This window comes from Athene noctua, chromosome 2 (genome assembly GCF_965140245.1).
Source record: "Athene noctua chromosome 2, bAthNoc1.hap1.1, whole genome shotgun sequence".
NCBI classification, from domain to species: Eukaryota; Metazoa; Chordata; class Aves; order Strigiformes; family Strigidae; genus Athene; species Athene noctua.
In genome coordinates, this window is record NC_134038.1 from 165,470,850 (window position 1) to 165,495,373 (window position 24,524).

Sequence of the window (24,524 nt, forward strand, 5' to 3'; positions counted from 1 at the left end):
CTTGCTTTTGCAGGACCGTTGCAATAAGGGCATCTCATGGGGGTCACTTCTGCTTTAGCTGTTCCCAGCTCAGTGAGTGGGGAGAGTTGTGTTGGCTTCTGGGCTCTTACACTCTGCTTTTCAAAGACCTTGTCTTCTCCATGTTGCTGTTCTCTAGCCTTCTCTTACTGATTTTTTTACGCATTAAAAAGTCCATGTGTAGAAAGAGTAGCATTCCATCTAGTGTACTGTTTCTATTTTTCTGCACAGTTATTTTCCTTCCAGGTTCACAGAGGGGATTGACAAGGTTTATTTAGCTTGTTTCCATGTGAAGACCAGACCCTAGTAATTTTTTCTGCAACTAGTAGTCAGTTTAGTGACCAAGCTACAGCTGTAATCACAGTGTGATTCGGAGCAAGGCAAGGATTTATTTTTAGCCTGTTTTCCACCAAGGATGCAATGTCTGTCTTCTAGAGACTGAGAAGATATGACCATCTACACACATCCTTGAGCTTTGCATGCATTGCATGTTTGCAGTAGAGCTGCAGCAAAGGCACAAGAGTAGGTGCTTCCTTTCTTCTTTGTATTAGTGCTGGAAGAGCAGACGTTTCAAGGAGTTGTCCTGCCTTTTACCTTCTGACACATCTAGACTTATTGCTGCTGTTTTGCTTGCAGTTTTCTGCAAGCTGCAAGCTTTGCTGCAGCTCACAGTAGTCAAGGTAGCCATTTCGGTTGCTTAATTTTTTTAGTTTTGCTTGCCCACAACTGTTGGTGTTAAACTTTGTAGTTTAAGTGTGCTCTGATGTGCTGCTAATCCCATTACATAAAAAATCAAGCATGAAACAATCTGGAAGAGATGGGTCCTATTCAAGATGTATATTATAAAAATGTACTTACCTATTGCTTTTGATACCGATTCATAAATTTCATCAATAAAAATTACCTGGTGCTGTTTGTGTGTCACTAATACAAGTGAAGGTGAGTTCTAAAACACATTCTAAGCTTTGTTAGACATCAGTGTACATGAACTGTGTACCAATTGTCTTCCAGATACCTGGCTTATCGCAACTTCATGATTGACACCTATCGCTTAAACCCTCAAGAGTACTTAACCAGCACGGCCTGCAGAAGGAATCTGACCGGAGATGTCTGCGCTGTCATGAGGTAAAAACCAGGGATTTTTCAGCCACTGCCTTCACTTTTATAATACTGTGCTTGCTGAACCATACCTACAGAGTTTATATCTCTGCTTGCAATTGTTTAGGTTCTGCTGTTTAGTGTGTATGTGGAGTTTTTTTCAAAAATTCGAGTTTTGCAACTCAGTTATGTCAGATTTATGCTTGTGCAGCCTTTGCAGTCCGTACGTTGTCTGCAAATGGTTGCAAGCATGCAGCCCCAGCTTTGTTTTTGCCTTTGCCCTTAATTAATTTCCTGTTATCTGTAACCAAAAATGTCATGTTTTATGCACTGTGCTGAAGTGCAGTCAAGTCTCGTGCTATGTTATTTGTATTGCTGTTTGTGATTAGTGAAGATTCTGGATCTGTGTTTGATCTAGAAATACAAACTTCCTCCTTTGCTGTCTCCTTTCTGCAGTGTCAAGCATAAGCAAGTCTTTTTTGTTCTTCAGACTTTAATTTCTCACGTTGTTCCACAGGGTACACGCTTTTCTGGAGCAGTGGGGTCTCATTAACTACCAAGTGGATCCAGAAAGCCGTCCCATGGCAATGGGGCCTCCCCCAACCCCTCACTTCAACGTGCTGGCTGACACACCCTCTGGACTTATGCCTCTCCACATCCGCACTCCACAGGTGAGCCCCACACACTGCACTAGCCAGTGTCATTTCACGTGTCAGTAGAATAACTTGTGCGTGATTTGATGAATTGTTTCTTTTTTTGTCCACATAGGTTGAGAGTTTCAGGCAATTAGACTCTAAAATGAATCTGCTGTGCTATGCACAATCAATCACTGTATGCACGTGACACTGTGCAGAGTCATCTCCATAGACTTAGGTTCAACTTCTTTGTTCAGTTGTGTTTAACATTGGTCTGAAATCCTTGAATAACTCAATTTCTGCCCCCCCCCCCCCCCCTTTCTTTTATAATGTTTGTTCACAGGTTCCAGCTGCTCAGCAGATGTTGAGTTTTCCTGAGAAAAACAAAGAGAAGCCTACTGATATGCAGAACTTTGGACTTCGCACAGACATTTACTCAAAAAAGACTTTAGCAAAGGCAAGTATGTTGGGATTTTTTCCCCCCTGCACCTTCCATTAAGCCTTTTCCTCAAGTGTCCTCCACTAGGTGACATTGAAGTGACTTACGTTACTCTTACACTCCCAGTTTAGGTTTCTTCCATCTCAGTGTAGGACATTAAGATACATGGTTGTGTTGGATATCTGATTCTGTAGAAATAAAGGCGTGTACCTATGCCAAGCTAGTCAATACTGTCAGACACTGAACTCTTATTACGTTATTGCATATTTTACCTCAATGGTTCAGAACCAACAAACTAATAGTTCAGTACAGAAATGGAGATCTTTCAGCAGGGTCTTTAATTATCTGTTTTCCAGGTCTGACCAGGGTTTTTCAGACTGAGAGAACTAGAAAGGTGCTTGATGACAAAAGGTGTCACAAAACCACTGCAGGGGATGTTTTGGAACTGTAATTGTGATGTACTGTATTGGTTAATTAAAGTGTTGAGATACCGTTACCATGATGTTGGTAATTCTGTCACCTCTTGCTTTTCGGCAGGCTGATACCTGTGTGTACCTTGGAGGTACTGCAGCAATACCCCATTACTACCTCAGCATAACCTTCCCTTTGGGAGTCTGCAGACTGCTGTTGAGCTGTGCCTCTCTTGGCCTGACATCAGGCTAACTCCCATGTAATTGGTTTCCATAAGTATGGTGCTCCTTGTCCTAGGAGATCACTGTTTAAACCGGAGGGATAACTATTTATACACTATTATTTATACTGTTTATACACTATTTATCCCCGAAGAGATAACTATTTAAAAAAACCCCACAGAACCAGTAGTTGTAGAGATAGGCATTTTTTATAAAGCCTGATTCCACATCATATTTTCACTTAGTTTAGGGAGGTATAAATATTAATGAAATTCATAAATCTTTTACTGGTTCTAGACTCTGTTTCTGTTTACAAGCATCTATGCCAATGAACTTGAGCAGATTTGTTTGCAGAAGCTGATTTCCCCTTTTTGTGTGGCAATTGCCTTTTTTTTTTTTTTGCTGTTCATACCAGCCTGGTTGAGAACTGATCAGCTGCTGGATGATTCACTTTGATTAGTGTTCTGTTTGAGTTAATAATCTGTTTGAAATCCATCTTGATATAAGATAGATTCATTTATCCTAAAAACCTTTTTCCTTTTGCTGTGGTCTTGCACAGACATCCAATCCAGATAATGTTCTTTCATAAGCAGGTAACAAGCTGCTTTTGTCTTTATTTGACATGTAATGGATATGGGTATCTGTAATCACAGAAGGGGAGGTTTTCACCAAGAGTTTTGTAACTTTTTGAAAAATCTCAAGAGTTAACCGTGAGCTACAGATCTGGGAGCAGCAACTCTTGGAGCAAGTGATTGCTGAGTATGCAGATTATCGTGCTGTAATTACTCTGTCTTTTCAGATAGCTCATCTCACTTGTAAAAATTATTTATTTTTTTACTGAGTTACTGATGGGCTTTCAGATAGATTAACTTGGTTTTTTTGGACCCACACGCACTTTAGGCCGTCCAGCCTGTCTGCCTTGGAAGCAGAGATTTAATGGGAGCTAAAGCTGTGTTGACATAAACCCTTCTCTGTTGAGAAAGGTGCCTTTCAAGCTGAGGCAATCCCAGGTGTGCCTGAACTGAGTAACCCTGTCTCCTCCAGGGACAGCAGCCTCCTTTGGCTGTACGGCAGCTGGAGTGGGGGTTACATATCCCCTTGAGTCTCTTGGCTGCCACTCTCCTTTGGTGTGAACTGTAGAATGCCTAGTGTAAACTGCCCTGGTCTTAGCTTGACTTTCCTGGCCAAAGTCAAGCTGGCCAGAATGTCATCAGCACTCCTAGGGGTTTTTATTCAGTAGGAAAATCCTCTTTTCTGTTTTCTGTATGTGCAAGCAAAGATACCTGAGAGCCAGGAGAAAAGGACACTAAATCACTTTGCTTTAGTTTGGAATCAGAGGAGTTGCAGGTTCTCCTAAACATGTTGGGATGGTGGAATCTGTAACCTTCAGCTTCCACATAAACTGCAGGAATGTACCCACCTGTGTGCTTTCACTACGTAAGTAAATTATGTGAACAGAACCACTGTACAAGACAACCAGGGACTGGTTAGCTGTAGTAGGAGGGTTGTGAAAGGTACGTGTTTGAGTGAATGAAATAACAGATTCTTCCCCTTCCCTTCTTAGTGTTTGCTTTTCAGAAATTCTGTGCAAAGAAATCTGTGTTTCACTTTTTTTCCTGTCTTGTGCAGAGTAAAGGTGCAAGTGCTGGAAGAGAATGGACAGAACAAGAGACGTTGCTGCTATTAGAAGTAAGTTAATGCAGGATGGGGGCTAGGAAACCAAAACATGCAGGATATTACATACTTTAAAAATCTACGTACAGGTTATTTTTTTTGAAGTGGAGTTAGATGACAGCTGCATGCTTTTACAGAAACTGGGATGGCAAAGCTGAGTTTATAGTTGGAAGCAATCACTTGAGACCCAACTGATGTAGCTGGAGGAGAGGGGTGGTCGAGTATCTGTGTATCCAAGGCTGCTTTTCTGTCATGGTTTTGGCTTTTGAATTGGTTAAAGGTTGCAGCTCTCCCTCCAAACCGTATCTCTTTATTTGACCATCATGGCTATAAGAACTAAAAAGAGACAGCAATAACATCTATGTACTTAGAGGGGCTTCATGTACCATGAGGTTCAGTTCTATCTGACTTGTATATTCAAACCAGAAATTCAGAGTTTAAGAACATTTGCACAAACTCAAGAACAGATCTTGCAGAACAGTGAGATCTTTTCACTAACAGAAGTTAGTAACAGTATGAAATAAGTGCCCTTCAAGTAATGGTTTACCTACCCCTAAGATGAGTATTTTTGAATTCTGATAAATTTAAAGGTTCCTGGCTATGCCACAGCAGGTTAAGGGAAGCCACTGCATTTTGAAATTGAAATAGTTAATGGATGAGTCTGTTTCCTGTCTCTTGCCACTAAAAGGGAAGCTCTTTATTTGGCAGCTCTTTAATCCTGAACATCTACACATTCCTTTTGCCACTTAGCTGCACTTGATGTATTCTTTAAGCCTTTCCCAGAAATCTACAACAAATATATATGAGATGACTCAAATCACATTGGTACTGTAAAAATGAGGTCAGAGAACTGTTAACATGCTAGAATGTGGTCTTTGTCCACAGATCGCTTAATCTGATGCTCTTGGACCACATGGTAATTGTCAGGTTTCTTGGCATTCCAGTCTAGGATGAAAACCATCACACGAGGTGCACTGCAGAAGTGTGTTTTAGCCTTTCACGCTCCGGTCAGGGCAGCGTTGTTTTTCATAGTGCTCTGTCAGAGGAAGAATCTCAGTGGCCTGAAATGAATAATGTGCTGCCACTTCCTATAAAGAAATTATCATCTACCTAGCTTTCTTCTACATGAAGAAAATGTTCTGTAAAGGTTGGGTGGTTGAATTTTTTTTTTTTTTTCCTTTTATGTAATTCAGGGTTCTGGTATAAGAATTCAAAGTTTGGTGGTTTTTTTCATGTTTGTTTTTACTTGGAGAGCTTAAAGCAGACTGCAATTGCGTGATTGTTCTGGCTTTTTTGTCTTTACATGTGTCAGTAAACCCATTGAAAAGTTAATTTCAGAAGGAAAAACATGGACAATGGGTCTTGACAGCACTTGATGGTGCTGAACAATACTCAACTTCTGTGTGTGGCTGCTTTTCTGAGCTGGCCAAAGTGCCTGATCAGCAGCATGCTTTGATACAGCCTGCACAAATACACAAGTGTGTTCATCAAACAGCCAAAACAGTTTGTTTTTTTTTAATGTTAGGTTGATACCCAGGGTTTAGCTGATGCTTTTCTATTGACACATGGAAAAATTTTGCTTATAAGATGGAAGCAGCTAAAATGTCTTTCATGGCATTCTTGTATGGGAAAACAAGACTAATACCTTGATATGCTGCCTTCTTTGCTTACTAGTACTATTATTTAAAACTAATTCTTTTGTATGTCTGTAGCTTATGGTCATACATAGCAAGTAGCAGCCTAATGAAATAATCCAGATGACATATTTCTTTGTCTTAAAAACAAAACAAATATCCCCTAAATCTTGAGATTACAATTTTATTTAATGCGAGTTCAAATTAATAATGTTGTTGTTCTTCGTGGATTTAACCTATGAACAAATCAGTAAAGAGTATATCAGTTCAAGCATAAGTAATTCAGCTATAACAAGCCAGCTCAGTCCAATTAAATCCTCAGAGTAGCTTTGGGCAAATATATATGCAGTGAAGCTCCAAAGAATAAATCTTATCTAAAATAATTATTGTCCTTCTGCCTGTTGACTGAATGAATTGGGGGGGAAATACTGTTTTCCCTCCCAGAATCATCTTCCCTGCCACTCTGCTTCTCCCTATCTCCACAGAGCACTATTCTTGCATAGTTAAGTGCATTTTCATCTATTTATAGTAAGGACAACTATTGTGAGAGCTAGTTCGTCTAGCAGAAAAATAACAAGCAATGCAGGAGAATGAGCAAAAAAACCCTGCATGGTCATGAAAAGCAGAGCTGATCTAATATGCTGGGGTGATTAAAAATGGATAGACAGAGACACATAACTTACAGCAGAGAGATGAGATTAAGGAAAGTGAAATGAAGGTTGAACACTGAATAAATATTTCCCCATGAAGATGGCCTACTGAACTAAGCAGTTTCTCATTTCTTTAAACACTTGGGCAAGGTCACACAGAGGTCAGAACGGTTTGTAAGCAGTTGGGGAGCGTTGATTCCTGCGGCACGGACCATGCTGTCCGTGTCATCTGCCCTTGGTTCATTCCCCAACCAAATTTTCTTTCCACGGAGCTTTCAGAACCTGTGGTGTTGGCTGGTTCATGGTCTTCAGCAGCTCCTGTGTTGTTCTTCCCATCCAGCTAAGCTCTGCTGGAGCACAGCATTCCTGTAGTCTGTTACCTGCCCAGGCAATATTACACCCCCTGTTTGAAGGGAAGGGGCAGGGAACCAGTGACCTTCTGGAGATATACTGGGGGTTTTCACCCAGTTCAGCAGTGAGACCCTATCTATGAGAGAAACTTAAAACTTCAGACAGGTAAAGCTTAAATGGCTTTCAGATCAGGAGGCTAAAAAGCTCCACCCACTGCAGACAACTTGGTCTTTTTTTCTCTAATCTGTTCTGTGCCTGTTGGATCTCTAACAGTTTAACTCATCTCGTGCTTTTAGTTAGTCTACTTCTACATCTTTGAAAATTCTACTCAGTTTGCATTTTTCCCCCAACTGACCTTCAACATCCATGACCATGCCCAAGGGTCCTGTTCAGGCAGGCTACTCTGTCTTTGAAGAATTCTCATAGCTTATGTTTCGGCTGCAAAAACACTACAACACTTTTCCTCCAGAACTGCTGTGAAGAAAACAGTATGTACAGAAACTCCTGGAGTTTTAAAAAAATATTTTTGTGTTGATGAGAAAGTCTGGTTTACATACAGTCCTGCAGGAGAATGTCTTCTGAACGCACAACCATCATATATATATTTATACAGATATATATGTAGTAATATTTTCATGGAAATGTCCCTTCCCAGATCAGGGAACACATGAGGCTGATGACTCAGTTTTTCTCTTCTACTTGTCACTAGTAACTCTGCAGAAACATCCAGCCTATTAACTTTGTGTGCACTACTCAGACACATTGGATGTATCCTCCTTGTGCCATCTGACAGATACAGTCCGGCACTGAATTCTGCCTTTACGCACTAAAAGGTTGTGCATGTGGAAAGTGAAGTCAGTCTTGCGTATTACCCTGAAGGTTGAGATTTCTGGTAGTTCTCAGCCTTGTAGGAGAGATTTCAAGTATTGAAAAGCCATTCATATCATTTTGTTCTTAAACATTCATGCTGAAACGGACATACTGCTTAGCTGGGGAAACTCAGTTGTCACGAGTAGTTAGTTGAGGAGGAGGAGGAGGATTTCTGTATCTTCTGAAATGTGTTATACGTGCGGACAGGTGCCTTAAAGTCCGAGGCAGCTTGCTTGCCTGATGGCCAGCAAGTCAGTAAGGACATATTGTAGGGATCCTCCCAAGCACTCTAATAATACCTGCTTTAACCTCAGTTCTTCCACCTGCCCCAGTTATTGCAGAAATGCCTGCTTGCTTGCTGGGAAGCAATGCAGAAGCTACTTACCTTGCTTTGTTGTAGTGTGGGTGCAGTGTAAGTAAAAAACCAGCTTGACTTCACAGCCAACTAAAAAAATTAAACTAAAAAATGAAAGTGGTATCTGCAACTCCATCAGAAAAGTGTTTACTACCCTTGCTCAGGCCTCTGGTATCAAATATTTTCAGAAGATTTCTGTTATGCCTGTGAGTTGCAGATCCCATTTTCATTTTTAACATATTTTGCCTAGATCTCCAGTGGCTTTTTGCTTTTTGTAGGTGACTGGACCACGAATCATCTCAGTAACGTAAAAGTTAACAGTTCAGGAGTTTTAGCATGTGTATTACGCTATCCATATGCTGAAATAACTAAAACAGTTTTCAGGGAAAAAACTGTCTGTTAAGGGATAATATTCTGTTAGGCTACCACTTTGGGTTTTTACACTGCTAAATTGTTAGTTTTTCAATAACTAGAGCAGGGACTTCAGTAGCTCGTTGTTATTAAATTTTTTTGTTAAGACTTTTCTTAAGAAACTAAAAGCGACTGACATTCTGTATTACAGAACCTTTGATTTAATCTGGAAGTTCTTACTTTATCAGGTGGTTTATCTACATAACAATGATTTGTTAACCTGAATGCATAATAAAAATCAGACTCATGAACAGTTGCTAAGAGAACCAATCCCTTCTGGCTTCATGCTATGGAATATATTTTCCTTTTTTTTCCCCTGGTATATTTGTTTGATGCTCTCTCATTTTCATAACTTCTGTTCTTGGATCTAAAAACTGGACTTCACCATCATAGCTAGTATATATGTGTGAAATAAATCTTGTTCCTGCCTCAAAGAGCTTGGTGTGTTAAGACATAAATGAGGGAACACAAGAGTACCCTCAGGGGGAGTAGTTAGGGGAATTAAAAGAACTGGTGAGAGTTGGTAGGATAAGCAAACTTGCTTCTCTGCATAGCTTTTTCATGTGAAAGCAAAATGGGGAAGCACTAACTATGCAAATATTATTAGTAAATCCCAAATCTTCTGGTAATTTTTTGATATAGTAACAGCATAAGACTCATGTGATGATCTGTGCAGCTTAGATTTAACTGATATCCCAGTGAGATGTTCATGTTTCTTACGCAGAATAATTTTGCTACCATAAAAAATGCAATTTCAAATAGTTGTCTGATCCCAATTTATTGTTCCATCACCAAAATAACTAGTATTAAAAATCTTTTTACATAAAATAGGGTTTTCTTTCTTTCCCCCCCAGAGCAGTCAATGTATATACGGTGATTTTTCTTTTGCAGGCTCTGGAGATGTACAAAGATGACTGGAACAAAGTCTCGGAGCACGTTGGGAGCCGTACCCAAGATGAGTGCATTCTCCATTTTCTGAGGCTCCCAATCGAAGACCCCTATTTGGAGAACTCTGATGCATCTCTGGGCCCTCTGGCTTACCAGCCTGTACCTTTCAGCCAGTCTGGCAATCCAGTGATGAGTACTGTTGCTTTTCTGGCATCGGTGGTGGATCCCCGGGTGGCATCAGCCGCAGCAAAGGCTGCGTTAGGTATGAGTTTGCCCCAGCAGTTTTTTTCACCTTGTCTCTATAAATTTTCTCTCTGTCAGTCTGCTCTTAAAATGGTCTGTTACTAGAGTTTTTTATGGATGAGTAGTAAGTTGTAAAAATAAATGTACATGTAAGTGGAAAGCAGATCTACTGATACCCAGTTTTGTGTTCTGTTGTTACTGAAACTGCCAATGTACAGGCAAGTTAGAATAGCTCGTAAAGGCCACTGAATGTCTGAAGATGGCTTGCATTTCCCTTTTGTACTCCTTGACTATTGATAGTGTTTGTAAGCAACGTCTAGCAGTTGGTGTTGCTGTGACCACTGTTAGCTTTGCTATGGGTAAATGCACAATGCTAAACTTAGTTTTCCTCATTTACTTGTGTGAAATCATCTGCCACAGTTATATGTGTCCTCTAAGAAACTTGATTAAACAGTTCCTTTTATTTTTGTCCTTATTTCTTCACCTCGAAGACAGTTTTATATAATTGGGAAGAGATTCTTTCCTACCACATTTGAGAGAGAAAATTAACTAATGTGCAAAGAGGGAATTCGTGTACTTGAGAATTCACTTCATCATGAGATTTACCTGCATATTGATTGGAGAAAATCCTAATAATTTGTTGTAAAACCCTCACAATATAACACTGTGTGATTTTTTTTGATTTTTTTTTTTTTAAACAGAGGAGTTTTCTCGAGTCAGAGAGGAGGTACCACTGGAGCTCGTTGAAGCCCATGTAAAGAAAGTACAGGAAGCAGCAAGAGCCTCTGGGAAGGTGGATCCAACGTATGGACTAGAAAGCAGCTGCATTGCTGGAACAGGTCCAGATGAGCCGGAGAAAATGGGTAGGCTGTCCATCAAAATGCAGAAACTTTCTGTAGATGAGGTTCCTTAGGCATTTTCTGACTCATAATAAACCGTAAGCTTACCTCAAATAGGAATGAAAATCATGGGTAAGGAGTGTGTGACAGGTCATTGCACTTCTACTTGCCTCAGGTTTATTAACTCTTGACACTGAATTAATGAATTTAGGAGTAGCTTAAGTTTTAGAAAGTTGTTTTCCTTACTCTCACTGCATGGAAATGCCATTGCTTGGGAGGCACAGAGTTGAGTGAGCAGAAATACAAGAGCAGAACATTTTATGTGAGTTCTGTGAGTGTTAGGGTAGTTGGAGGATGCTGCCTTTCTAGCATTACAGTTATCATAAAGAAACTGGGTTTTATTGGCTCTTGGTGCTGCAGCTGAATCTGTAATGTTATATCACACCTTTTGGTAATCAGTTTTAATGGAAGTCTTGTACTCTGAGTACATTGTTAACTGTGGTGGTAACAGAAGAGGATCTTTTTATTAAGTGATGGACTGGTACACGGTAGTGCCTCAGTTCTTGGCTCTGGGGGTTGCATGTTACACTTCTTAGTATGGGCTTGTTTTAGAGCTCAGTTTCAGATGAGCTAGTTTCTGTAGTATTCAGCAGATACTCTGGTACCAAGTCTCTTACCTGTAACCTTGATGGGTACAAATTCCTTACTATGAAGAGTAAAAGCACATCTTGTGGCAACTCCCTATAAAGTGAAACCACTTTGTGTAACCCCTTTCTGTTTAACTCTGTTTTGGCTCCTTCAGCAGTAAAATGAGTAGACATGCACAGTTTGCTATGTACCTACTGACTTTCTCAAAGACTTCCACCTCTTCAATTTGATACAGATCCACCGTCTTGTCAGTAGATCTTTATTTTTCTCTCCAGCGTAGTTGGCTGCTGTTTTGTTCAGCTTATCACAAATCATTTTAGTGATTTAGTGGCTAGATATTTAAAGGCATGTATAACTTTGGGTAAAACGAAACAGAACATAATCTAGCTTGACTGGAAGGTTTGATTTGGGCTGTGCTCGTGCATCTCATAGTTGACCTGCTGTCACCCCGTCTAGAGCCATGAGCAAGGTGCCAAACTGAGGTTTCTTTTCAAGTGTACTATAAAACAAATCTAGGTGTTATTCCATCTGGGACCACGTTTAATTTGATAGCTGTTTTAAAATAAGCTTAATTAAAGTTATTTTTTTTTCCTGAGGCTCCCCGTTTTCCCCTGTTCTCCAAGTACAGGTGTCACTGTAGTATGTTAAGAACCTCTGTTACATGTATGTATGCTTTGAGTCTGAAGTTTACCACTGCTAGTCTGTAGGCTTGCCCCTTTCTAGGAGAATTTGCACACAAGTTGCAAACAGAGGTTTTGAAGTGCTTGTCATTTAATATGGGGAGTTGGAGAGCAGATGACCATAACACGATTATTTCTGAATGAGCTGTGTGGCGAGTTCTATAAGTAATACTGTCCTGTTATAGTTAATGCGATTTGTATTGGGCTGTGACTAATGGAATAAATTAGGACAACAGCAGATGGTTCTCCCTGGGGGAGCTGCTCACCAAGAGTGAACTGGGTCATTCAACAATCTGCAGTGCCTTCCACCTCCAGAACAGCTTTGCACTGGAGGGCAAGGGGGAACCCAGAGCTTGCACTTGCAGAGGGGTGTTTAATACATTGGAGTGTAGTGTTGGGCTGTGCAACTGCTGAAATGGAGCTGGGTTTTTGCATGGCTAGACCTAAAGTTTTATATTTGTCGCTGTGAAGAACTAAAAATATCTATTCCGGATTCTATACTGTAATTCAGGTTCATTGGTGGTTGTATTTTAGAAACAAAATTATATCACAGCTCTGTAATAATTTTAAAACTCTGAATATTGATGAATTACAGGTAACGTGGAATGGGAAGGGGGAAAACATGACTGAAACAGATTGCAGGAGCCTACGTTAGTATCTAAGACTCTCCTCTTTTAAGTCTTCATTGTTAGTTTTTCTGAAAGCTGATGGTGACTCTTTTTAAATTGATATAGTAAGGCTTTAACAGAGTTAAGAGGAGGCTCAAGTGGTTCAGATGCTGTGGTAAGCATGGTAGACGCTGTCTTTTGCTTTCCAAGATAGTGCCCCACTGTAGATTACAGAGTATGAGGGGTGAAGATGCTCTGCATCTGTTTTAGTAAAAATGAACTGAGGAGAGCAAATAAGAGATCCTGACTCTTTAGGCTAGCAATTAAGCTCCAGAGAAGGGAAATACTCAGCACGCCTGTGGTACTTAGTAATTTCAATTAAGTCTACACAGAGTATGTGCGCTTTCTTAATGGCTTTCCAAAGGTGATTAACTACATTGATTGCATATCTGTGCGCCGAATAAGGCACGAGGCAGTCTCTGAAGTGCCTGGAGTGGAGGCAGTTACTTGTGCATTTTAGGTCTTATTTTAACAAGTATTTCACTGAAAGTATTTCTGCTGACATAAGTGTATGGGTGCTTCAAGCTGTAGCTCATCTGTGACAGTAAACACTGAGGGAATGGTGGTCTGATTTACTGGCTCTGCTACAACTGTAAGTGACTTAAATGGATGATTAAATTTAACATTTTATGGATGGTTTTGTATCATTCTCAAAGACACATACTAGGAAAACTACACACAAGTATACATACACGGGTGAAGTTATTTTGCTTCATTTTTGGCAGGAAGATTTCTGTTGTGGTCTCCAGGGTGTGCTTTAACTCTGCAATAATGCAAGCATTGCTAAAACGAACAGACTCCGAGCACTTCATCCACATTGTGTGTATCCAGGTGCCTGTGAGCCCGTTCTGCACTACTGGAGGATTGAGCCCATCAATCCTCTTGTGATGGACTGGTGCAGCTTGCACAAGAACTGTAGCAGCTCTCTGTGAACTCTCCACCCTTCTCGGTGGAAGTCCACTTGGTTATCCTGCTGTACGCCTGCAAGCTGCATGAAGCAGAACCAGAGGAAGCTCTGGCTGTGGAGTCATGACTTACTGTGGAAAATGGAAATTATGGTTTAGATTCTAGCATAATTATCATGTTCAGACCCAGGATTTTTCTGTAACTATAATAAACTTCCTCTCAATGAAATATTAATATTCAAGCTGGAGTTTTGACAAGTTTTAGTGAAAAGAAAGGAGACTAGGATGTCTTGAGGGCATCTTTAAACTCTTTGCTGAGCTGAAACACACTAGTGATTCAGTGCATTTCTGTGGGGATTTGCTTATTGTTCTTCTGATGACAATGGAGGTTACTTGTCTGCTTAGGCTGCAAGTGTCTGCTGGTAATAGAGTAAATGCTACTATGGAAGTATTTTATAGTTTTCCTTGTTGACTGAAAGTCAGTTTAACTTCTCTGTAAAGCCACTGGGCTTTGCCAGAAGTCAGTTTTAAATTCTTCATGTACTGGAAAGCAGGGCTCCATATTCTTGGAGATAATATGCAAAACGGAGCAAGCTTCCATAGAGACAGAAAAAAAAAATTTGCTTCAGATTTGAAGAGGAGCATGGAGATGCAGTGTTTCCTGGTCTGCAAGTGAAATGCTGGCGTTTCAACCCCAAGCCCCAAATGAAGGCTGACATCTGGGTGATTCCTACAGCCCTTCCCAAAGGGGGGGGAGTTTCCCTTTAGGCTTCCCTCCAGGGTGGGGCCGGCCTGGCAGACAGAGCCATTGGGTAAAGGAGCCCCGGGTGTCTGCATTAAGTGACCAAAGGTCAGGTGTCCCACTGAGGGATAAAGCTGGGCCCCCTTGCAGGAGGGGCAGTGTCTGTGTGTGAGGGGGATGCCCTGTGCAGAGTTCCCTGTTGGGGAAGGACCTCCCGCCTCCCTGGGACTGGGCTCCAGTCAGGTCTGGCTCTTGTAAACGTGGGCTCTGTAGAGATTCAGTGTGTGGCTTCCTTGGTCTTATGTGTTTGGCTTGTTGACTCGGTTGTCTCCCGTCCCTTCTATGGGAGACTGCATGTCACCATTTATTCCACCCATTGTTGGTCGTGCGGTGTCGTTGTTGGGGTCAGTGGGATTGATGTCGATGATGTACAATCTGACTTGTTTGTACCCCCAGCGCTCACCCATGTACTGACCCTTTTGTATCAAATACAATTTGGTTATTGGTTCATCTTTATGCTGGCTGTGTCCTTTATGCTAGGCCTGATAATTGGCAAAACAGCAAGTGTTTCTCCCGCTTGAAAGATGTCTTGTGGTGACTCATAACCATCTGCCTCTTGCTGATTTGAGAAGTGTTGTTAGTTTGATTCCCCACAGCCTGCAAGGTACAATACCAAACCTGCTGGAGAGGGTTAAAGAGCATCATTGGTGCCATGTCAAAGGGATTACAGGGTCTTTCTCATTTAAAGTTAAGTCTTCCCTTTTTGTATTAGGGACATGTATCTTCAACTAGTATCAGTTCCTGTTTCATTGTCAGTTATTTTCATCAATCTCATTAGATCATACAGGAAAGTTGGTATGGTTGTGTTTGTAGCAAACTGAAAGGCAGGAGCCACTTCTGTCATTCTCGTGCGAAAGGTCAGAAATGTTTTGGTTTTTTCCTGATCCTTTTGTATTTGGATTAGAGATTAACTTTTATGGCACTCTTAATTGTTTTGAAATACTTTCAGTAGCCCATAATTTAGGAGCAAAAAACCTCCTTTAACTCAGGTAAACTTACTTAACCCCCAAACTCTTAGCTGATACTTTTCATTTTCTTTTTCCTCATACATGTAGTATTTCAGCATGGTCCCCTCGACATACCCAAGTGCAGAATGGCTTATGCCAGTGGGAACTGCAGAGGCATAGTGCTGTCACTGTAAATAAGGGCTTAGTAGCTAATGCAACAAAACAAGTTTTCAAAAACCATTGACCACAACCTGCCTAAAGTTGTCATCCTGATTTTAAAATAACATTTATTATTACAGCCAGGACTAGAATACCTAAGTTAAATCAGGATGTTTGCAATAATCTTACTGTCACACATACCTACCTTCTGACTCTCTTTGTAGCTGAGTGTGTCCCTATATAAAAGAACACTTTGTTTTGGAAAGTGTCTGTCAGATGTGTTATGACACAAGGGAGAGTCCAAGGGCAGTTTTCCTTTACTGTGAGGTGTTTTATGTGCTTTTTTTCTTTGAGAAAATTTTCTCTAAATGGTTTTTGGGAAAGAGTTTGGCTTTCTGGGCTGTCTTGTTTGCCTTGGAACTTCCTCTGCAGCAGTAGTTACTTAGGAACTCTTACTATGGTTCACAGGTTGGTCTATAGATTTGCTCAGAGTAGTTGTGGCTGCTGCCTCCCTGGAAGGGTTCAAGGCCAGTTTGGACGGGGCTTTGGGCAACCTGGGCTAGTGGAAGGTGTCCCTGCCTGGGGCAGGGGGGTTGGGACTGGATTGATGGTTAAAGGTTCCTTCCAACCAAACTTTTCTATGATTATATGAAATTTAAAAAAGGAATATTTAATAAAACTTGTCCCAATACTTGCAGAGAGTTAATAGCAAACCCTTGAAATCTGTGATAATGCCTGACGTGTAGCACGTTGTAAACCTATAGAAACTCATCCTCTGCTTACGTCTTCACCCATCGCAGTGACTCACACATTGCTGGGTGCTGCTTTTCTGAAAAACTTTACCTTAAGATGGGAAACCTTGAAATGTGCTCCAATCAGAAAACAAAACCCACATTCAGAACTGAGTTTAGACTGAACAGGAGTTCAGTCTGAACTAAAAGGCACAAGAACAAAATGACTTTTTTGGGTAGAGTGTGTGTGTCTTATAGAACTTTATTTTGTGGCATTCTTAGGGGCAGCTTACATGATTATTGACTTACAGCTTTCTCTCAAATGTGGTTCGGAATCTAGCGAGAAGTGTTGTCACCTGTGAAGTTTGCATTCCTGAGCAAATGTTGTGCAGTTGCATGATGAGAATTTTCTGGGGAATTTTTCCTCCTCCCTTGGAGTATAAATGTGGAGCTGGAGGTTTCTGTGGGAACTCCTTTGGACCTAGGAGCCTTCAGCAGAAGAGATAGTAGCCCAGTGCTCAAGATGCTTCCTGCTACTATGGGATGCTGAGACTTGAGTCTCTGCTCAACTGATTCTAGACTGGAGAACCTGAGCTCCAGGTTCCCATCTTCCAGAAGAGTGAAGAAAGTCATGAGTTTTTAAAAGGCAGAAGCCTCCCTGTTTTGACTGAAAATTGTCCACAGGGTAGAGCTTTTCTGACTTGTTGCACTCTGAGTTGGAGTTTTGTATGAAGTAGAACTTCAGAATTGCTCCACTTCTCCATGTGGTTAAGTTTTGGGTTGTTTATACAACATTATAGGCTCTTTCCTTACACTTACACTGTATCCCAGTACTAGGAATCTTGAAGTTCTTGGTGTTTGGGTGAAGCTGCACCAAAATGAAAACTTGTGTATTCATGTGTAGTTCTTTCCTAGTTTGAGCTTGTGATCTTCCACTCTAACAACCCCTGCACACTTGGAGTGTTCTGCACTTGTTCTCCACTTTTTTTGCTAAAGGAGAGAATAAAACTTTCTAAAGCTTTCGGTTTCATTTACTAGGAGAGATGACATTTTAAGCCCAGCTTGGAACTTTGCTCCTAGGCTTGCTGTCTGACAAAACCTAATCTAGATTTTCCCTGTGACATCATTAGGTCACTAAATCCTAACTCTGAGATAAAACTTCCGAGGAGGTACGTCCCCAGTCTCCATAAATTGAATTATGGTAGCAAATACTTCAGATAAGTAGGTTTATCATCTTAAAATAAGCCAAGAGTAAAACCATTATGTTTCAATCAGACATTTTAGTGTAATTTTCTTATATATGTGAGAGTTTTGTGAAAATTCCTCTATGGAACTGTTCCTATTAGAGTAAAAGACTTTGTACGCCTGTTTTGTAGCACACAGGAGTTGCCAGTAAAATGAGGATTACCAAAAATGAGCACTCAGCCCCAGCTGATATCTTCAGAAGCTTAGAGATGGATCAGCGCTTTTCACCACCGGTTTTGTTGGTATGGCAGCATGTGTTGGGAAGTCCATAATCTAAATAAGCTGCTCCTTTAATGCCTCTGTACATTAAATTGTACTAGAGTTTCTGTTCTTGCAGAAGTGAAGATCCTAGACAAGGAGTATGAGATTGCACTGACGCTTCCCTCTTGTCTGTTCTTGCAGAACTGCTGGGTGCTGCAAATAAACCGGGCCTTTAAACAATCCATATTGTTTAAATACAAAATATTAGGAGGTAGCACATTATTCAGACACCTTCATGATACTCTCCATCACTATGGTGGTGGTTATACTCTTAATCTCTGAGGCCTGCTGTCATTAGCAGGGCCACTTTAAATAGATGCTTTGTAAAGGAATACCTGCTAGGCAGCAAGAGATGTGTCTTAAGCACAAGAATATGCTCACTGTTGTTAAAATACTCACCTCTTATGAGGTGCATACATCCAGCACATGGTACCAGTGATTTTTTTAATTATTATTTTTATTTATTTTTCCTTCCTCATTTTAGTTTTGCTTGTAGGCCAGTTAGGCTGGTCTTCTGTTGTAGATGCTGAAGTTAGATGGGATAATAACTGGTCAGCTGCTGCTCAGAAAGCAGTCTGTAATGCAAGGATGCCTGGCTTCGTTTTGGCAGAACTCTTCAGATATCTCTGTAATAGCTGTTTGAATGCCAAGCAGACAGTAAATAAGAGGTTACAAGCTTGAAAAGCTCAGTTTAGTCAGCCAAAAAAATCCCCAACAACCCAAACAAAACGAGCAGTAGCAGGAAGCACGGAGTTGTGCATTGACTCTCAGGTTTTTTCACATGTGGTGGTAGGGCATCTGGCAGACTTGTTCTGGGTTCCAAATGTGAAGGTGTAAGAGGCAGCAGATGCTGTCCTGACCCACGCATCCACAACAGTGAGAACCTGCCAAGTGTCCAAATAGTTCCTATTACATACTTCTAGCTTCTCTTGAAGATGGAGATTTTTTGATGACCAGTTCAGAGTTGGAGGCTGCAGCGGTGTAGGTGAGCTGCCTCAGCTCTCTGTAGAGGTCTCCTCCAGAGCACACGCGTCTCTTTTTCCGTGAGGAAGTACTTCATGACCCCAGGACGGGAGCCTTGGCTCGGAGACAGTCTTGGCAGAAGCTGTCTCCTGCAATTCCTCTGAAGACTCAGGTCATGGTGTAAGGCTGAGGCTCCACCTCCTGGAGAAGTCCAGGAAGATCTTATTGTCCAGAGAACCCAGCTGGTGGTTTTCTGGAGAGCCCTGCACATCTTACAATGTCAGTCAGCAGTACATGAAGCCACTGGGGAGAAGGAAGAGCTCACCCAATGCTGTTATCTTCTTCAGCATTAGCACTGAAGGTGCAACTCAGCTCTGTTTTTTTCAGAGCATCTTGGAAAGCATGCTTTCTAAAAAGCTGGGAGTTGAGCAGTCTGTCCTGTGACAACATTGCCAGGAGGTGTGTTCATTCAGCCTCAGCTCTGTTTCTCATTTGTTTGCCTATGTTTTGGATGCAGAAGAAACTCAGAGCTTTCAGCTGGTAATTTATATGCTTTTCTTTCCTTATATCTAGCCAACAACCAGTTCTTGTGCTTAGATGTGATTCATATCTTGTTTCGCCCCTAACTAGGCAGCTGCAGTCGGGCTCTTGAGGAGGTCCTGAAATACAGCTTTTTTTCAGTGAGAGGGTGAAGCAAGTGTTAGGGTTTAACTCATTTAATTGATCCATTTTTTTAGTACAAACGCACAACTCCTGATCTCATTACAGCTGGGGAAGAAGCAGGAGAATGAAGGATCAAAGTCTGAGTGAGAGCACTGTCCAGGAATATCTACCATAGGGCTACACCTTCTGAGCCACTTTCTTTGATTTAAGCTTCATTGTTTAGTTCAGACTCAAACATTTGGTTTGACAGTATTTCTGAGGGCTTGGATACAATTTCAGAGAGCTTTTGGGAGAAATATAGTTTGGAGCCACACAGGACTGGAGAACCGGTTGCTCATCATGCTCTTGCAAAGCACCAGATACGAAGGGTGTGAAATAAGGTTTTGTTGTCCAGGGTTTCACATCAAACCAGCGTGGAGGATAAGTGCTCGCTGCCTTCAACTCCAGTGGTTTTGAGGCCAGAAATAACAGGAGATCCTTAGTGTTTAAGAACAGCGTTAGTGCTTTAACAAATTCGCTAGTGCTTACTCGTGTTGAAGAATTATTTTGAAGTCTGCTTTGGAGAATTCTGGTATTTGCACCACCTGCAAAATAGAATTTAAATCTTGAGCTGACCCACAGCGCATGACAATGCCTCTGGATAGACCTTTCATCGAAAGCAGCTCAGGGGATCTTGTGCTAAGGAGGAATTACAAGTCTGGCAGCACCGTAATTGAGGTTAATCACGTAACTGACAACCATCTACAGAATCAAATTGGCTGTATCAGGAAAAACATTTTTATAGTTCTGTGACTTACAAATGGGAATTACTGAATGACTTGAAATACTGCAGAACTGTGAATTGAACTGTCCTTATGTAGCTAAAATTGATAGATTTGGTGGTTTCTCCAAACTGGGGGTTTCAGCAGAGCGTAGATAATTTAATGCTTTGTCCTGCTTGTTGGGCCGAAAAGAAAACCCAGTTAAACTTAAATTTGCAAGTAAACTCGATTTTTAAACTAAAATTAGCATAATAAGCTTTTACTCTTTCAGAAGTTTTATGTAGTGGCTTTCTTTAAACCACTGTTGTTAGAGAACAGAAAATTTTAGTTAACCCTGCAATAAATGTTGAATATGGCAATTCTGAATACTTGCTTGTTTTCTCAGAAGGAGCTGAAGAAGAAAAGATGGAAACAGAGACAGATGGGCAACAGTCTGAGAAGGTAAGCTTGACTCAGTACACTGATTCCAAAAAGATACTTCTGACGCTTACAAACCTAAATTACTACATTCTAAAATGCCTGGAGAAAGGTAGGTGGTAGTGTGATGGTCAGTGTATGTCTGTAGGCAAGAGTTCACAGTCTCCATAGGGCTTCATTTTTTTAGGAGTGATTTAGTCTCAAAGCATACAGAGACATTTCTTTTGCTGCACAAGTGGCAATGAGACATTGCTGTGGTGTTTTCTAATCCTGAGGAAAAAAGGTTGGACTGGTAGGAAATGTAAAGTGGGTGATACCAAATGATTTAGAGACTTCATCTGCAGAGGGACGTTGGTATGTTACAGTTCATGACTCACAGTGGTCTAAAGCAAGCATCATTTTGAAGTCTTGCCCTGTAAGAGTTTGTCTTGTGACAAATTGCCTTCCTAGAGTTCCACACAGCTTTTGGTTCTGCCACGATCAGAGATCAGGGCTTTTCAGGAAAGCGAGTTCTGGATACTTGCAGTATTTGGCAACCATGGCACGTGGAGCTGAACAGTGAACCTGAACGAAACCTTTGCCCCAGCTGCATCGCAGCTCTCTGGTGATGATGCAAGTTATTTTATCTGTTTGGTCTGTGCAAACATGTGCAGCTTAGTGGACATGGGAGGGTGAGCTCTGGCTGCCTGTAGCTGAGCTGGCCAATAAAACTCCTCTTTGCAAGAAGTCTGGGCTAACTCTTTGTTATAGATGTGTGTATCGTGTGCTCTTGTTGTCAAGAATGGTGCATCCTGCCCATAAAGATCAGATAATTAGAAATTAATTCCTTCAACCTGTTAGTGGTGCCTACAAGAATGCAGTTGCTTGGGGCTTTTCCATAACCACGTCTACACAGCCAGTACCTCTTTTCAGGAAGTCTACAATAATGGTGCTGGCTGTAATTGTTTCAGACCTGAGCTGGAATTAAACTAATATCCTGGAATTAGAACATCACCCTACTAAATAAATGGTGGTAGGTGCTTATTGAGTCTGCAGCAACAGGTGATATGTCTCCTTCATCAAATGAATGAGATAAAACTAACTTAGTGGCTGCTGAGTGTACTCTTGATGTTCCTTCTAGCTAGTTTCGGGTAGTTCTTTTGCTGCATTTCTGATAAAATATGTACACTTAGGTAGAGGTAAGCGTAGAAGACTTGGTCAGAGCTTGAAAAGATGCATTTTTCTGTAGAGCAGAGTAAACGAGAAATGTTCAGGTCAATCTGGAGTATTTTCAAGGAGAAAATGATGCTTCCGGTGTTCAACACGAAGCTGCTGCTTGCTCTCTTCCACCCATTCCTGGACAGAAGCATTTTTCTGTAACATGTAATTCAGTTGTAGCATTTATGCCACAGGAGGCTGTTGTGACCAGGAGTTCTGCAGAATTTGGAGCTGTGTGGATAGGTGAATAGTGTATAAATATTAACATAGCAGACACTGGAGATCATACAATACTTAACACTTACAAACTACTAGAATAAACAAGGGCAGCATGGGGTGAAGCTGTCTGTCATCTTAGTTCAGGATTTCTGGTACTTTCAGATGAACCCAGGTTAGCCTGGGTTGTCGAATCTGATGGACTTTGTCCAGTATAGCAGTTACTTTGTTTATTCAGACTTCAGTTGCAGTTGTCAAAATGAGCTTAAGTAGCAGTCAACCTTTAAAATTGAATCTCTTCCCTTATGATAGTGAACTAATTTGAAAGCTATAAACCAAGTTAACAGTGAATGTTTTCTGTAGCTCTCATTTTTCAACAATCTTTCATCCCATTTAGGTGGAAAACAAAGCAGAGAGTGAAATTGAGGAAGGCGATAAAGTACAAGAAGGAGAAAATGAGAGGAATCCAGAAAAAGAGCAAGATAGCGAAGTGACTGCAGACACCAAGCCAGGTAATGGTTCCCAGCTGTTCCTCAAGCTGTGTTAGCTTTAATAGCCTTTCTCTAAAGTCGTTGGAATAGACTATAAACTCAACTGTGGCAGAAATATTTGCTCTTGCACATCAGGCTGCTTCATGGTTCAGTAGTAAATATTCTAGTTTAATTTCCCTGCAAAGCTCAGGCGCTAAATTCTTTCCTGAACTCATTTTAGACCTCAGCTGAGCTTTCTTTCACTGTGTAGTGACAGGGTGAAGAAACTGCAGTAGCAAAGTGCATGTAGGTCATATAAATTATATTATTTTGCCTGTATGGCACACCATTTGATCATTTTTGATGCAAAAGAAATGGCACTGCTCGCTTCTACCCTTAGAAGTTGATATGGTAGCTCAGTTTCCCTGTGAAGTGATGCAGAGCCTTTGTTTTGACAGGCTGAGGAGTACTGGGGTTTTTTTTTTACATAAGACATTATTCTTGTTATTTATTTTTAACACGTTTCACTTGTACCACATGGATATATTGTTTTTTTCCTGGAACTTACATTCAGTATTTTAGCGCCAGGTGGAACAAGAAGCATTTGGATTTGATGTATTAATGGAGTTGATTTGGAAGCTCATCTGAAATTGTTCTGATGAGAGTATGCTGATGGCAGAGGTGAATTGACAGGATGGAAGCTAAAAGCACTTAAAAGTTGCCCTATTTGTTAGATCAGATCCTCTAAGAGTAGAATTGTTCCCCTGTCAGGATCTGTGGACAAGTAGCAGTACTCTAACACAGGAATGTGACAGCGTGTGGATGAGTTAATTTGTTTGACTAATAGTGTGCGTGGTGCAATTCCTGTCTTGATGTGATACTGTTAACAAGGGAAGAATGCATGTAATGGACTTGGTGGGAAATCTCTTTCAGAAGAAAAGGAGGCAGAAGAGAACAAGGAGAACGTTGATGCAAGCAAAGACAAAGAAAACGAGGCTGGGAAGAAGAAAGTGGAACATGAAATCTCGGAAGGAAACGTAGCTACAGCTGCAGCTGCTGCCCTTGCCTCAGCTGCCACCAAAGCAAAGGTTTGTTTTATACAAATATCCATTGGCTTGGTTTCCAGTTCACATTAGAACTCTTCTTAAAATGGTCCTTTGTTCCAGATCTGTGTGATTTCATGTTCTAATCTCTAGTACCTTGAAGGATCACGAATTCTGCCTTCAGTCTCTTCTGCATGAACTCCTGAGTGAAACAGCATCGTTTTAATTTAGGCAGCTACTTTTATGATTATGAAGTCGATGAACATGACTAAGAAATAGCCCCAAAATGGTTTGTCATTTTTTGGAAAGACTTTTCTCTGCTTGATAGGTCTGGCTGTACTGCTGAGGGCATGGGCCTGGGTGACAAAACCCTTCCCTTGCCTTTTGCTGGGCCACCAGCTGTTCCACGGATGTCACACAAGCCTCCTGTGCTTGGACTCTTTATCTGTAAAGACAATGTGATGTTCAGCTGTAGCCTTACAATTTTTTATAGGCAACTTAATGTGTTGGTTTTTCTTTTAAGAGATAACATGTGTCTGTTAAAAGTATGTTCTTTCTATCATTAAACTTCTGTTTGTCTGCAGTCTCTTAAGGAGCTGTGGTTTGAATCGGTGTCCTATCTCATAGCTTTTCTTTACCCTATAATTACTAATTGCATGTTGTCTTTCATTTTCTGTTTGCAGCAACCAGACTGCTTTCACTTCTGTCATCATATCTGTTTTCTCTTTACGTATTTTTTGGGGATTCAGGTTGTAGTTTGGATTTCTTAATTGTTCTTGGATTCAGTGCCATGTTCCATGTCACCTACTTTATAGATACCAAAAGCAAAGCATGGATGGTGTTTATTTCCTGATGGATTTCCGGGACACATAATGGTAGACATAATGAGGTGTTGAGTGTGCTGTACTGACTTTTCTAGTCTGATCTTTGACTCTTACAACTTCAGACTCCTTTTTCCTGACTGCATCATACATACTGAGGATAGTGTGATGATAGGTGTTGTCAGGATGG

The 24,524-nt window shown here is 40.9% G+C and overlaps 1 protein-coding gene across 4 annotated transcripts in view; it reads left to right on the forward strand.

The window, feature by feature from the left end:
* SMARCC1 (SWI/SNF related BAF chromatin remodeling complex subunit C1) overlaps positions 1-24,524 on the forward strand; it is a 93,023-nt gene that overhangs the window by 43,753 nt on the left and 24,746 nt on the right. For 2 of the 4 annotated variants that reach the window (XM_074901041.1, XM_074901038.1), the window contains exons 16-24: positions 1,030-1,143; positions 1,634-1,787; positions 2,095-2,208; positions 4,452-4,511; positions 9,659-9,917; positions 10,600-10,761; positions 20,556-20,611; positions 22,398-22,512; positions 23,404-23,558. In XM_074901041.1, coding sequence (XP_074757142.1) covers positions 1,030-1,143; positions 1,634-1,787; positions 2,095-2,208; positions 4,452-4,511; positions 9,659-9,917; positions 10,600-10,761; positions 20,556-20,611; positions 22,398-22,512; positions 23,404-23,558 — 1,189 coding nt within the window. The remainder of the gene's footprint in view (positions 1-1,029; positions 1,144-1,633; positions 1,788-2,094; positions 2,209-4,451; positions 4,512-9,658; positions 9,918-10,599; positions 10,762-20,555; positions 20,612-22,397; positions 22,513-23,403; positions 23,559-24,524) is intronic. The other 2 variants (XM_074901040.1, XM_074901039.1) reach the window with 2 other exon arrangements.